At 36.1% G+C, this 14,853-nt stretch overlaps 1 protein-coding gene across 1 annotated transcript in view; it reads left to right on the top strand.

Annotated features, from left to right (window-relative positions):
- The window catches only part of TCEA1 (transcription elongation factor A1), a 28,210-nt gene extending 13,707 nt beyond the window's left edge, over positions 1-14,503 (top strand). The window contains exons 4-10 of the mRNA XM_027452222.3: positions 5,894-5,981; positions 6,970-7,118; positions 8,631-8,687; positions 9,189-9,343; positions 12,155-12,301; positions 13,198-13,269; positions 14,364-14,503. Coding sequence (XP_027308023.1) covers positions 5,894-5,981; positions 6,970-7,118; positions 8,631-8,687; positions 9,189-9,343; positions 12,155-12,301; positions 13,198-13,269; positions 14,364-14,372 — 677 coding nt within the window. The 3' untranslated portion in view covers positions 14,373-14,503. The remainder of the gene's footprint in view (positions 1-5,893; positions 5,982-6,969; positions 7,119-8,630; positions 8,688-9,188; positions 9,344-12,154; positions 12,302-13,197; positions 13,270-14,363) is intronic.
- The last annotated feature ends 350 nt before the right edge of the window (positions 14,504-14,853 follow it).

Consider the following 14,853-nt stretch of genomic DNA (forward strand, 5'->3'; position numbering starts at 1 on the left):
CACTACAGTTGTGATTGTGCATTTGTTATATAAAATCAAACAAATTTTGAAAATACAACACTGCTTATATTAAAAACTGATGTAGTTAAATTCTCCTGTGTAGACCATATAAGAAAGCACAGTAGGTTAAATGTTTCACCTCTTATTTCACTGCTCAGTGTTCATTAGAACTTAGTGTCATAACTCTGGAAGACAGGGTATCTGGGCTGCATGAAGCATGGGTGGGAATCTTACAAAGTGCTCTTATTCTGTTTTATCATTAGTTTTGACTTTCTCAGAAGAATACGAAATACCATATGTTGAGCTGCTTGAGAAATCATTTTCGATTGTGCTGTTTATAGTGCATGTAAAATGGTATGGATCAAAGATGGCAACAGAAGCGGACAGCTGTTAATCGTACCAAGCATTGTACTCAGAGATCTGAAGTCTTTGTGAGTTATTTTTATAAATGACATTTTGAATTTAGGAAAGAATCTTTGACTGTTCAGGGTGCATGTACTACCTAAGTTTGAATGCTTTTGGAACTTGTGTTTTAAGGATGCATGGGGAACAGAGAAGAAATCAAAATAAGGTTGTGAATCACCAGAGTGTTAAGAGATATTTATGGCTCGCCTGAAACCATGGCAGGTTACAAATGTTTTTTCAGCAGGGTCAGAAGCTGCCCAGCAGAGGGCTCACAGGCATTATCTGAAGTGAGTCACTGCGTGAGCTACAGTGAAAGATTGCTTTCAGATGTTGTTATAAAAACGTTAAACCACACAGACTAGTTGGTCACAATTTAGACGAAGAAGCAAATTCAGTTCTCAGAATGAAATGCTGTTAAGTCATACTGTAGAATTTGCAAGCAGTTATTGTTTTGCCAAGTAGTTGAGTATGTAGAGTATGTTATACAGATGCCTATGTTGTATCCACTTAGGTTATGAGGGTTTTTATGAAGTTATCCTCATTAAAAAAATCTCTAAGGAATTTAACATCCTCTATCACAAATAATTATTCACTGAACTCTAAGAGTATACAGTAAAAAAATAAAGTCCAGACCTTTAACTAAGTAAACTTAACTTCAGTAAGCTTGTGATCTGGACTCAAATTGCAGAATGATTGGACAATACTCTTGTCAGTAACCACAAGTCTGATCATATATTTCCAGGAAAAAAAAAAAAACAAACACCAAAACAAAACACACCAAAAACCTAAAAATGGGTCCAAGAACATTTTGAAATACCTGTTTCTCTCTCTCTATATATATATCTTAAAACAAAATTGCTCAGTCATACTTAATAAGTGCTTAATGTTTTTAAGATAATGCCAGCCAGACTACACAGAAGTGTATTGCTCAATGGAATTTGTGCATACTATCTTCTATTATTTCAAATCTGGTTTTGATTCTGCTGGAACAAGCTGGTACAGTCTAGGACTATCTTACAGGTATGTTACTGCTGTCATTAGGTAAAGTTGTTCGAGAGCATCTAAAAACGTACTGATTGTATTTGAAAAATTGTTATTGACAAAACAAGTTCCTAAATGACAATCTAAGAATGTTCAAGAATAGTGTTTACTAAAGGTAAGAATAGTATGTGTCTTTATAGGATATCAAGTGCAAAAATAGTTTTAGAACATCTCTTAATTTACATATCAGGTATGAGCTATAGAATCGTTTAGGTTGGAAAAGACCTTCAAGGTCATCAAGTCCCATTGCTAAACAACGTTCTGCAGTGCCATGTCTACATGTGTCTCACACACCTCCAGGAGTGGGGACTCCACCGCTTCCCTGGGCAGCCTGTTCCAAAACTTGACCGCCCTCTCCATGAAATTCTCCCTAATACCCAATCTAAACCTCCCTGGCGTAACTTGAGGCCATTTCCTCATGTCCAACACTTGCCTCGCTGCAGCCTTCTTCCAAGTAGTTGTAGAGAGTGATGAGGTCTCCCCTCAGCCTCTTCTTCTCCAGTTCCCTCAGCAGCTCCTCATAACTATTGTTTCTAGTCCCCTCACCAACTTCGTTGTGCATGCTTGGGCAACCCCATATCCTTCCTTTAGTGAGGGGCCCAGAACTGAGCACAGTATTCAAGGTGCAATCTCACTGGTGCCGTGTACAAGGGGACAATCACTTCCCTCGTCCTGCTGCCCATACTATTTCTGATGCAAACCAGGATGCCACTGGCCTTTATGGCCACCACTGCTGGCTGTTGACCGGCATCCCCAGGTCCCGTTCTGCCACGCAGCTTTCCAGCCACTCTTCCCCAGGCCTGTGCCACCACATGGGGTTGTTATGACCCAGGTGCAGGACCTGGCAATCAGCCTTTTTGAATCTAGTGTGATTGGATGTGGCCAGTCCCTCTCAACAGCCTTCCTACCCTCAAGCAATTCTGCCAAACTTGCTGTTGTCTGCAGACTTGCAGAGGGTGCACTCATCCAGATTATCGATAAAAATGTTGAACAAAGCCAGCCCTGGGGGGTGCCACTGGTGACCAGCCACCATCTGGGTTGAACTCTATTCACTGTGACTCTTTGAGCCTGGCCATCCAGGCAGTTCTTCAGCCAGCAGTCTGTACACCTGTCCAAGCCGTGAGCAGCCAGTTTCTCACAGAATACTGTGGGATGCTGTCAAATACTTTACTGAAATTCAGATAAATAACATCCACAGCCTTGCCCTCATCTACTAAGAAGGTCATTTTGTCATAGGAGATCAGGTTAGTCAAGTGGGACCAGCCTTTCATAAACTCATGCTGGCTGCATCTGATCACTGGGCACAGTTGTCCCATATGTACTGTGTAAGGACATACAAGGTGGTCTGCTCCACGACCTTCCCTGGTATCAAGGTCAGACTGACAGACCTGTTATTCCCTAGGTCCTTCTTCCTTCACTTCTTACAGATCGGAGTCCCATTCTCTCTAACCTCCTGTTAACTAGGCGTTACTATAAATTACTTCATGTTATTTAAACAAGGAAAAAAAAAAGACTTTTTTTATGGCCTTCTGAAGCTGCAGTAGCTAAAACTGAAATCATGCTTTTCGTTCTTAAAAGTGATGACAATTTCAGTTTGTTTCTGAAAAAAAATTAAAAATTAAAAATGAATGGTTTAAAAAATGATCTTGCTTCTTTAAAGTGACCTAGAATTATAATTTAAATTCTCTAAATATTTTTCTGCTTCTATAGATTTCCTGACGTGAATCATGTTCTCATTTGAATTTTTAAATGTCTTACACAGAAAGGCTGTTTTTCCCTCTTTCTTTGTTAGAATTTCTGTGGTTGTCTGTAGTTTCCATTAGCTGTCATTCTCCCTTTGCTCTTGAGTCTGACCACTGAATGTAAAATAAGTTAATTAGAAGAGACTTCAGTCTCTCAAGGTTAACTTTTTTTGTCCTCTCCCCAAAGGATAGTTGAAATGCTGTCTAGCAAGCTGTTAATTGCATGCTATTCTTTTGTCAGTACAGTATTTAATAAAATAAAGTGTCCTTGCTCATGTGTGAGTTTAAGAATAAATACTGCTTGACACTGAATCCCCTGTCCTTGGTACTTCCCAATAGATAAAAGTGAATGGCTTAGAGTATTTCTACTAAGCAGAGAATATTGTTAACTTCATTTTCAGATTACTGAAGCTGGACTAAACAGAAACGAAGAAAAGATTTCTAATAAAAGATATCTGTGAAATCTATGTAAACTCTTCTCTAAGTGATTAAAGATAGTGTAGTTTTGAATGCATATTTGTTGGCGATCAGACAGATGTCTTGGCTGGTGGCGTTTGATGTCGGTTTGAGACATACTTGGTTAGACTGGTCTGCAGGTGTAGAAAGAGCCATGTTTTTACCTCTTACTTTAACCCTGTGCCTCACATATACTCTGCCCTTCGTAAATGAAAGAAGCAATCAGGGTTAATGTTCACCAATCATAGAACCATAGCATAGTTTGGGTTGGAAGGGTCCTTAAGGATCACCTGGTTCCAACCCCCCTGCCATGGGCAGGCACACCTCCCACCAGACCAGATTGACCTAAAACCGCATCCAGCCTGGCCTTGAGCACCTCCAGGGATGGGGCATCCACAGCTTCTCTGGGCAGCCTGTGCCAGGGCCTCACCACCCTCTGAGTGAAGAATTTCTTCCTAACATCTGATCTAAGTCTCCACTTTTTTCAGTTTAAAGCCATTCCCCCTTGCCCTATCCCTACGCTCCCTGACACAGAGTCCTTCCCTAGCTTTCCTTTAGGCCCCCTTTAGGTACTGCAAGGCTGCTGTAAGGTCTTCCTGAAGCCTGCTCTTCTCCAGGCTGAACAGCCCAAGCTCTCTCAGCCTGTCCTTGTAGGAGAGGTGCTCCAGCCTCATCTTTGTGGTCCTCCTTTGGACTTGTTCTAATACTTTGTGTCCCGAGGCTTGGGGGAAATGCGTAGCACAGGGTACCTGCTGATCTGTCAATTTGTCTTAAAACCTCCTGACAAAAATGATCATGTACTTAAGATGAGGGTAAATGAGACAGCATGCTTATATAGAATATTTTTAAAATTAGGTATTGTTTGTTGCCATAGAGAGTAGTCATGTCAATATGCATGTTAAAATGGGTTTTGTTTCCTTTCTCTGTGCACCTTGGGTGTCATAGCAGAAAACGTCTGTGATCTGTTCAGCTTATAGCCTCATTTGCTTAGTGAATTTTAGTGAGGAAATCTTTAAAGTTTTAAGTTCTTGAAGTCTGATGGAATATTCTGGAGAAGTATTTTGTGTATTTGCCTGGTTCCCATACTGTTTTGTAGGCATCTATTTTTTGAGGCAGCTGGAGACAGAATACTAGATGTGTGCTTTAAGTGCTCGAATAAGAGACCTGAATCTGTGATCTATACCACTGAGTTCCCATGAGACATATGGAGATGGGGTTCTTTTGGAAATTAGGATACTTTTAGATGCTTAAGCAAAGGTGTAGATACCTGGTTTGGGGTATCTTGACAGGAATGACTAAGCCTTATCAGATTTCCCTATTTTGATCTGGTTTTAGTTCTTTTTAAATATATTTGTAATCAAAATATTAACAGTCTATAGAGTCAGATGTATAATGCCAGATTTATGAGGGCTCAGAGGGGAATTAACAAAATCTAACTTTAGGTGGGTGACATGAATCTTTCTCTCTACCTAGTGGAGAGAGTCAACCTTTCTGAAAGTAAGTCAAAGCTGGAGCTTGATTTAGCCACTCTGAATTGCCCTTTACAATAAAAAGGTGTTCATGAGGCTGCAGATTTGTGATTGCCCTTTTTAATAAAAGACCATTCTTATTTTCTGTGATGTTATCATCATTAAATACATCCTGTGTGGGGGAAAGGCAACTTTAAATCTTTTTAAACAATATTCCAAGAGCTATCACAGAAAATACTGTGTGCACATCTGTAAAACTCCTTCAAAAACTTTTTGTATTTTTGTATTTTGTATTTTTTTGGCAACCATAGGTAGCTTTTACCCTACAGTTCCTTTCATTCAGTGTTTTAAATATAATTGAACAGAATGTGAAACTGTGAATATAATTGAAAAGAATTAAATGCGTTTAGTGGGAACTGGTATTTAAAAAATGGGAGATGAACTTCAGAGACTTAATGAAGTCTCTATTTAAGTAGTTATTGTGTATCTCATGCAGTAGAACTGGCAAAAATAAATAGTAGAAGTTTACCTTTTCATCATGTCTTCACTGTCATTTTAAGCAGATATTGGTCTTGACCTGAAGCATCTAAGTGTTAACATATATTTTATTTGCTGGGTTGGTGAGAGTGTTGAGGGTAGAAAGCTGTTTCAGCAAGAGAAGGTCAAATCAGAGTGGGAGCTGTTAGCATTTTAACTGGTTCAGAAGAAACAATCAAAGATACTCTGCCACTGTTTTAAATCAGTTATTGAGTAAAAGTTTCTCATGTTTTGTATTCCCAGATGGACCTTCAACTGATAAAGATTCTGAGGAAAAGAAAAAGGAGTCTGCATCTTCCTCACAAAACAGCCCTGAAGCAAGAGAAGAAAGGTACTTAGTTCTTGAAGACAAATAATCTCACTCAGTATAAATAGGCTTTAACCTGCAAAATCAACCAGTGTGTATATATATTTAAACTGTGGCTCAAATTTGTCGTATTAGAGAGAGCTGCTGGCATATTAAAAAAAAAAAGACACAGGCCAAGATATGGCCAGACTACTTATTGTTTATTTATTTATTCTGTTTTAAATGTCAGCTACCTTCTTTTCTCAGTCCTAGCACTGAGCTTTGAGAACTGTAAAACAACTTTCAGTTACGACCTTGCGGTAATTACATATGCTAGAGGCTTAGAATACTACTTTTGTCTGTTAGCTTATGTGTTTAATAAACAGTCTTGTTCTACACCTTTTTTTGTAAAGACAAAATATATGTTGTCAGAAAGATGAGCCCATGTAAATGACGCTTGAGGAGCTAATGAGCATTTGCAAAATAGTATCAACAAGTCTAGTTTTCCTGTGTGTTTCTGTTTGTAGTGAATCTGTTTACAAGTGCCATTTTCAAATTGAAATTTAACTTCTAATCATTTGTCCCAAAGTGAATTGAAAACAGTTTTACAGTTTGCAAAAGCAGCCTTAAACTGTAGTACCACTTCAGTATGCTAAGTAGAGTGAATGCAATGCACTCACTGCAAACTGAACATTAGAATGGTATTTCTTCACTGTTTTATAAAGCAAAGTTCCATGAGGAAAAAATGGTTTCGTGTTAATGTAGAGAACTGAGAATTGAAACTTACCACATCATGGAATGAAATACCTGCTGTCTTTCTTGTGTGAAATACCCTGGCTAACATTCTAAAGACATCTTAAAATTTTATTGCCTCCAGAGCCATAAATAGCTTTTAGAAAGTGACCTGTATTCTCTTTTATTTTTTTCAATATCATCAATGGGTATAGCAAAAGATCTGTGTTTTGCCCCAAACAAAGTCATCTGAAGAAGGGAAAAAATATGTAATACTAGTTTTCTTCTTGCCTTTTTCTAGCAGTTCAAGTAGCAATTCCAGCAGCAGGAAGGAGGAGGGTAGTGCTTCCTCAAATTCTTTCATCCGTTCTTTTCCTCGAGCTCCAAGCACTTCAGATTCTGTACGAATGAAATGTAGAGAAATGCTCTCTGCAGCTCTCAGAACGGGAGGTGAGCTTTGTAGACTATATTTTCAAGTTTAACTATTTTCTTTTTCAGTCCTTCCCACTCTGTTCTTCCCCTGCCCTTGTTTATTGTATTCTTTATGTCCAATATGCATACCCGTAGGCCAGTTCACCCAAGCTGCAAGAAACTGGGTAGCCTTGGCAGTATGGATATGTTTTGAAATACTTTTATGTTGCTGATGATATGGGACGTTTTGTAGCTTCTGTTCAACTGATATCTTGCCTAGAGTGGACCTTCTTTTCAGGAAGTTATTTCCTCTGTAATGCCTCATTTGAATCTTTTAATGGAAGCTGCTATTTTTTGTCTTATCTGTGACTGAATGGCACTTTATTCACGACTGCTTTTCTTACTCCAGTCCTGTGAGCCTTCAGATTCCAATTTCTGAAGGCTGCCTTTTTGTTTTGATTTAACCTTGGAGTTTCATTGATACAATCACAGTAAGGTTCTTGCATTGTTCAGTTTTCATGCCTTATGGGCATCTGTAAATTGCTTGACTGTTACTGTTGTTTTTGTGTGTGTGTGTGTGGTGTGTTTTTTTTTCCCCATCATGTACACTTCTGTGTCTTTAAACTGGCAAATAAAAAGTTGGACTACTCAGAATGACCTGAATTATTTCTTGTGGGTCCTTCTCTTCTACCAGAACTTATGAACCACCTCCTCTTTCTCTGTTGTTAGCTTAGGTGAAGCTGACACAGTGTAAGCAGACTTCTGAAGTAATCTTTTTTACTCTTTTCATTCTTTTGTTCTTTACTTTTAGTTCACGTAAATTACAACACAGACACTAATCAAAGCTGACTAAAGACTTTGAATTTATGGTCCTCTGTATCCATAGTTCATAGACTTTAAAAACATTTGTAACCAGAAAGTTGCATATAGCATCTTAGTTTTCATAATTATATGTAGTTGGAATTTTATCTAGGTTTCCAAGAATTCTTTTCCTAATGTTACCAAGATTGCTATGGTTTATTTCTTCTAATTTGCATGTTTTTCGACCCTTTGCAGCTCTGCATTTTTTCAAATTATAATATTGTTATATTGCTTGCAAAACATTGCGTGGCTTTTGTTGTATGGACTGAAAGAATTGATAAAACTTGATAAAGAATATTTTCTTTTTATAAAAACCTATTTTATGCACAGATGCATGTTGTAAATGGGTAGATTCTGAGCCTAATAGAAGACTTTTTTTTCTGTATAGCAAAGTGTTTTTTATTACTACTTGTGTTTGCAACTAGACAGAAATTTTTGTGTGAAAGATATAAGGCTATTAAACTTTTTAAAATATTTTTTTGTTCTTCATTTCACTTATTTTTCTTCAAAGTAAAGTTTCAAAATAATAAGTTTTTAGTAAATGAAACTTTCTGTATCAAAAAGAAAATACATTGTGTTTGTTTCATAATTTGTTCTATTTTGATGTTCTGAATGGGCACTCAGTGATATAAAATACTGCTGAGGTCATAGAGAGCTAATAATTAATATTTTATTTTCTGTTTTGTTCAGATGATTACATTGCTATTGGTGCTGATGAGGAAGAGCTGGGTTCTCAGATTGAAGAAGATATCCTTTGTTGTGCTTTAGGATAAGAGAACATTGATAATCTTAAAAATTAGTTTATTTGATCTGTGTAGTGAATATTTTATTTAACTTAGGACAAAACCAAGCAAACTGTGTTCAACATATCAGTTCAGAAATTCAGTGTTTACAAAAATACCACAGCCTAAACCACATACCTTAAAACCTGTAGTTTTTTCTTATGTGTACGATATTTATTCTTACTTTTTATACAGAAGTTAATTCATCCTCAGGATGGACTTAAATTTATGGCTGATTTTTGAGAATTTTGATTAAAATTCTATTACCATAAAATTCACATTTCACAAACTAAATTACTATTATGCTTTGGCAGGACATGAACTACTGTCTGCTTCGTTGAACAGGAAAGGAACTGTTGTTTGAAGGTGGGGGAAGGACTTGGCTTTAAAAGGTTGCCCCCAAAAAAGAATATTCTTTAGTGCTCTGTTTTACTTGCTAATGTTTTGTTCCTTAAATCCAAAGCACCAATTTTTCAGGAGTTTAAAAACACTGATATGAAATACAAAAATAGGGTACGAAGTAGAATAGCAAATCTCAAGGATGCAAAGAATCCAAACCTAAGGAAAAATGTGTTATGTGGGAACATACCTCCTGACAAGCTTGCCAAAATGACAGCAGAGGTAAGTAAACCATATGTCTTGAACTGTTTCCCTATTGGACTTATGTCCTGGCCACAGAAGAAATTAATATAAGGTATTTGTACTTTGAGAGGCTATGGCTTGTTTGTGGCTTTCACAGTTTGAATTATACAGGGCTTTATTGGTGCAGAGCAAACGGAAGTGTTAACTGTGTTAATGGTTTCTAAACATCTGATTTTCTCTGTGAGTCATGGGACAGGTAAGCTGTTGTTTGCAAGTTCTGTCAAGCACAGAATATTGGGCAGTTTTTGAAAGGCCACGTGACGTATCAGTGATAGTTTAAGTTCAGGAAGATATAAATAAATATATCTGGCTAGTGATTTCAAGCTGTTAACCAATTCATGCTTCTGGATATGTAATACTACCATCTGTGGTAGTCTGTCTTGCCATTTATTTTGCAAATACTAACCTCTGCTGTTATACCCCTATGCATGGGGTGACACTGTGGTAAAAATCAGTCCCTCTCCTTTTGGCATTTTCAGTGTTGAGTCAAAGCTTACCTCAAGTTTGACAGATAACTTGAAATGATTTTGAAGGAAACTCTTCACAATAAATAGCAAGACGACATAAATGATGGGGTAAAGAAGCTAGGAGAATTGCCCTTTGAATCAAATTAAATTTATGCTATTGAAAGAACATTTTGAGCACTTTAATAGAAATTCTTGTTCAGATGCTCGCTGTCTTTATATTTATAAATCAAAACAAATCTAGGAAGTCTGAAGTAAAAAATTAGATGTTATAGGAAAGGAAAATAAAAGCATGGTTAATATCTGATTTCTGTTTTGTACTTCTGCTTGTATGTATTGGATTCTGTTACTTCCCACCCTCTTTACACTGGCCACAATCAGGTAGGTATAAAGGAGTGTCATGGAGACTGACAAGAAATTAAATTTATAATCAAGTAATGAAAATCATGACTAGTTTTGATCTAAAGGAATAGCTTTTTATAAAGCTTTATATCAAGGCCAGGGCAAACGAAGGCTGATAAAGGAACCTGTAAAGAGCAGTAACTTAAATGCATATTTTGAGTTTTTCTATTCTACATGCACGTGTATGTAAATATGCACAAAAATACGTTTCATGTTATGTAGTGCCCATTCTTTGTTTTAACTGATGTCTTGGACTAAGATTTCAAATGTAATGGCTAAAATAACCTGTTCTATCAAAAAGATGATTTCTGAAGTCAAAGCACATTTAATACAAGATTTACAAACAAACAAAAAAAGCAAACAGTAAATATGAGCTCTTCGGTTAATATTTTGAAACTAGCTGTACATGTGAAGTTTTATTCAAAGCAAAGTTTGCTTTTACATTATCTTACCCAACAAAATGCTTAAAGTCAAGGAAAACGTACTAGAAGAAGTTGTTAAGCAATTAATTAAAGAAGGTGGCTTATTTGTGCAGTCTTATGAGACATCTCCATTTGAGTAAAGCTACCCCCATTGAGTGTAGGCACTGGTTTAATATCTGTTTTGCCAGGAACTTGGGAAAAGTATCAAAAAATTTGTGTGGCAGTAGAAGAGCGTTGTTGAGCTTTGCTCTGACATACATCAACCATCACCATTAAACTTGCAGTTTCTTTATTGACTGAAATAGGAATAAGCTACTGATGTAAATTAATATCTATTTATATTTACATGCTTTAGATACAATGCCTTGAATGAAGAAGAAAAGCCTGAGTAAAAAAGTTCCAAATTTCTTCAAGTATTAGTTCAATTCTTATTAGGTGACAGATAATTATTAGTAATAGGCATTACTGTTTACATTGTCCTACCATGACAGCGCTTCAGCACAAGAAGAAATCCGGTCTGAGCCTTTATTTGGAATCATATTTTGTAGAAGTCACTCTGAAAAGGAAACGTGGTCTCTGGCAATCCAGGCTCTCAAGCTAACAGAAAAGTATTAAATTTAGCATACGACTTTTTTTTCTTTTTTCAGATGGAAAAACATTTTATCTAAAACCAGATCCTGTGCCTGTTTGAAAAATGATCTTTTTCTTTTTGTGAGGAACAACACTTCTGTTCCTTTCTGTTTTCCTCCTGTGTTCCTGATAGCATTGATTTTGTAGCAGATTTTTGGACTTTTTTTTTCTGTGAGTTACTGCCTGGCATCCAGGCTTGACACAAGGTTTGTTGTTATGACAGGGGATGCGTCCACTATACATCTTACAGAGGGTTTGTAGGGTATACAATAATAAGGGAATGTGCTATTTAGCAAACAGCTTTGAAGTGCATACTTGATGATTTTTAGCTCGGGAAGCATACTTCCAAGGTTAAATGAGAAATACTAAGATTTTGGACTTATGCTAACTTGCAATAAATTATGGCAGAGTTGTATTTCTCAATACAAATATGGAAATAGTCAAGATGGTGTCAATTCTTCCTGCAGTCACTATCATCTGTAGGTCAATGAGATAGTTATGCAAAGATCTAACCTAGGGAGAGGGCCTTTTTCTTTACCTCAAGAGACCTTTTAAATCCTCTCCTACCATGTATCTGTTATACTTCTGAACTTCAGAAATGTGTTTGCATATAAATGTTTCTGGGTGTTTGAACTTCAACTGCATTAAAAAAATATTACACCTTTTGTAGCTTGTGTTCTTTGAAACATTCCAACTTAAGTTTTGTAAAAGCAATACTTTGTAGAATTTCTTTGCCCTTTGATAGAGCAGTTATTCATGGATTCTAGATAAGAAATGGTATGTGCATTTAGAATTGTATGGTTTGCATGCTAATGATGATTTCTTTAAAACAAAAACTCCCTAGTAAACTGTCTGCAATTTGTCTATAACAGGAAATGGCAAGTGATGAGCTGAAAGAAATGCGCAAAAATCTGACCAAAGAAGCTATCAGAGAGCACCAGATGGCTAAAACAGGAGGTACCCAAACTGATCTGTTTACATGTGGCAAGTGTAAAAAGAAGAACTGTACGTATACCCAGGTACGTGGCTATTGAGACTGTTCATTTTCCTTCTTCAAAGCTGAAGTCCTGTACATCTAAACATTGTCAGAGAAAAGTTTTAATTACAAAATGAACATTTAACAAAATACTAACAAATTACAAAATACATGGAGACAGTTGGATCTACTTAGATGCTTTTACACGAAGAATGTTTTTTGTATTAATTTACTAAAGATTGTATTTAAAACTAAGCTGAGTATTTATGTAGCCTGAAATGCCAGTTTCTTTGCAATCCTGGTTTTTCGCTAATTCTTCTGATTACATTTAATAACCTGGTTTTATGTGGATGAGAACTAATTTACTGGTTGTAATGTATAAGCATTTTTTTCTAAGAGAGGAAGTGAATACATGTATATAACCTGCCATTTGACTAATTTTAGGCACTGATTTACAGTTGTTCCTACAACCTTTTTCTATTTTAATATATGCACAAGAAGTGCTTTAATCTGCTTAGCAGTGCTGCAGGGTGTGTAATTTTGATTACAGGATCAGCTATGTTTATAATTTAGTATTTTATGTTAGTTGCTTTAAACAAAGCTGTGTTTTTATTGGGAGACTTTTAAGCCTTTGTATCTGTAAATATATGTAAAGTTGAACTGCTTTACTGCAGTTTTTTGTCCTAGAAGTATATGAACAGTTTTGATGTTGAAATAGGTATTTTAGTGCTTCTAAATCTGTTAAAACGTAAGTTTATGATCACTTTGCAGTCCAAACAAAAAGTCTTCAATGGGTACAAAAAGTTAACTCATGTTCTTAATCCAAATGTATTTACTTAATGTTACACTTTGATTTTAAACCTTTGCATTGAACACGTGCTAACAAAAGTTGAACATACTAATTTTCCTTTTCCGCTCTGGCTCTTGCCTTCGCTAAAGGTTCAAACACGCAGTGCTGATGAACCTATGACAACATTTGTTGTCTGTAATGAATGTGGAAACAGATGGAAGGTAAGACTATTAGACTGTTCTGCATATCTGATAGTAGACAGCCAGGCTGTGCTTAATTTTCTGTTTTACAGTAAATGACAGCTGAGTTTCTATTGACTTGTGGTAGTTTCTTAATTCATTAATGATATTATATGTTGATATTGTGAAATAGTGTTAGGTTGGAAAACTGACTGAAGGTGTTGAGAATACACAAGTGGTTAGCTGGGGGTGGCTAAAAAATCAGGATATTGACTTAGACCTTGTGACATTTAGGTACTATGCATTGCCATACAGAAAAGTGGCAAGTTAGTCACTGTGTTTTCCCATTCTTCACCCAAAGATATTCCTACTGTTCTTAATCTCTGTTGATGGGTGGGTTTGATGGGTGGAATAGGCCTTTTTACACCTTGTGTTGCTTTTTCCTTGTATTTTCTACTTAAAAAGAACGAGGATTAAAAAAAAAAAAGAGAGATAACTGCTGCCATATTCCTGTGTCAGATTAAGTGTAGGACAGTGATAATTTGCTTTAATTTTCTTTTTTAAGACTGGGAAATCGGGATTATAAAACAAACAAACAATAACAACAACAAAATCAAAAACCTTCTCAGGAGCAATAGTAGTCCAATAAAGTGGAGAAATATGTTATTGGAATGAAAGCCTTTAAAATTTAGTACTTAAGATGTGAAGGCTTGCAATACGAAGCAAGACATCTTCATTTTGTAAGTCTATATTAAGAAGGCTGCAGCTCTGCAGAACCACGTTGCATAGCATACATTAAGATTATGGCTTAAAAAAATCTTTTATGCATCTTGTTACTGAATACAGTTCAAATCTGTGCTCTGAGATATCTAAATAATTTATGAAGCTTAGAAGTTGTTTGAGGCATCACGTAGAAAAAGTGCATTTGTCCTTAAAACCCTTTGTAAGGTGGCAGCTATGGAAGTCTCTATAAAATGCTTGAGTGAAGGAATGTTTGTATTATATAAGCAAATGCTTTAACGAGTAATTTCCATATCCTAACTGTGGATATGTAACAGTCATATTACTGTTTCTTCTTGCAAGGATTTAGAAATAAGCTGTGTGAAGACCTTATAAAGTTTCTTTTCTTTTGACAGTTCTGTTAGAAGAAGAAATTGTCAAGACATCTGGACCAGTATGAAAGTGGATTTTGTAATTAGCTTTAAAACTAGGCTAAGCATCTAGCTTCCTGCAAATGAGTTGTTTTTCTTTTTATTTCTTTTTCTTTTTTTTTTTTTTTTTTTTCAAAGCAGCATACATGCCTGAATTTAGCCTTTGGTTTGACACAACCAACATTTCCTTAAATGCCTTCCTATAGCTAATAGTCGGTAGGGCCAGGTTGCTCAACTGTAATGGTGAATGTTAAAATATTTTTTCATTTTTATAAGTAAGTTCACATTAAAATTCTATCAATTAAAAATTTTGGTAATCAGTTTGTGTTTTTTTTTTTTCCCTATGTGAATGATGTACTTACTGTGTGTGTGTGTGTATTATATATATTACGTTCTGAAGCATACACCTTCTTCCGATACATATTTTACCTCTCCACATTTGTTCGGTTGTAAGACTGGAATTTACTTTTTGCTG

This window comes from Anas platyrhynchos, chromosome 2 (assembly GCF_047663525.1).
Source record: "Anas platyrhynchos isolate ZD024472 breed Pekin duck chromosome 2, IASCAAS_PekinDuck_T2T, whole genome shotgun sequence".
NCBI classification, from domain to species: domain Eukaryota; kingdom Metazoa; phylum Chordata; class Aves; order Anseriformes; family Anatidae; genus Anas; species Anas platyrhynchos.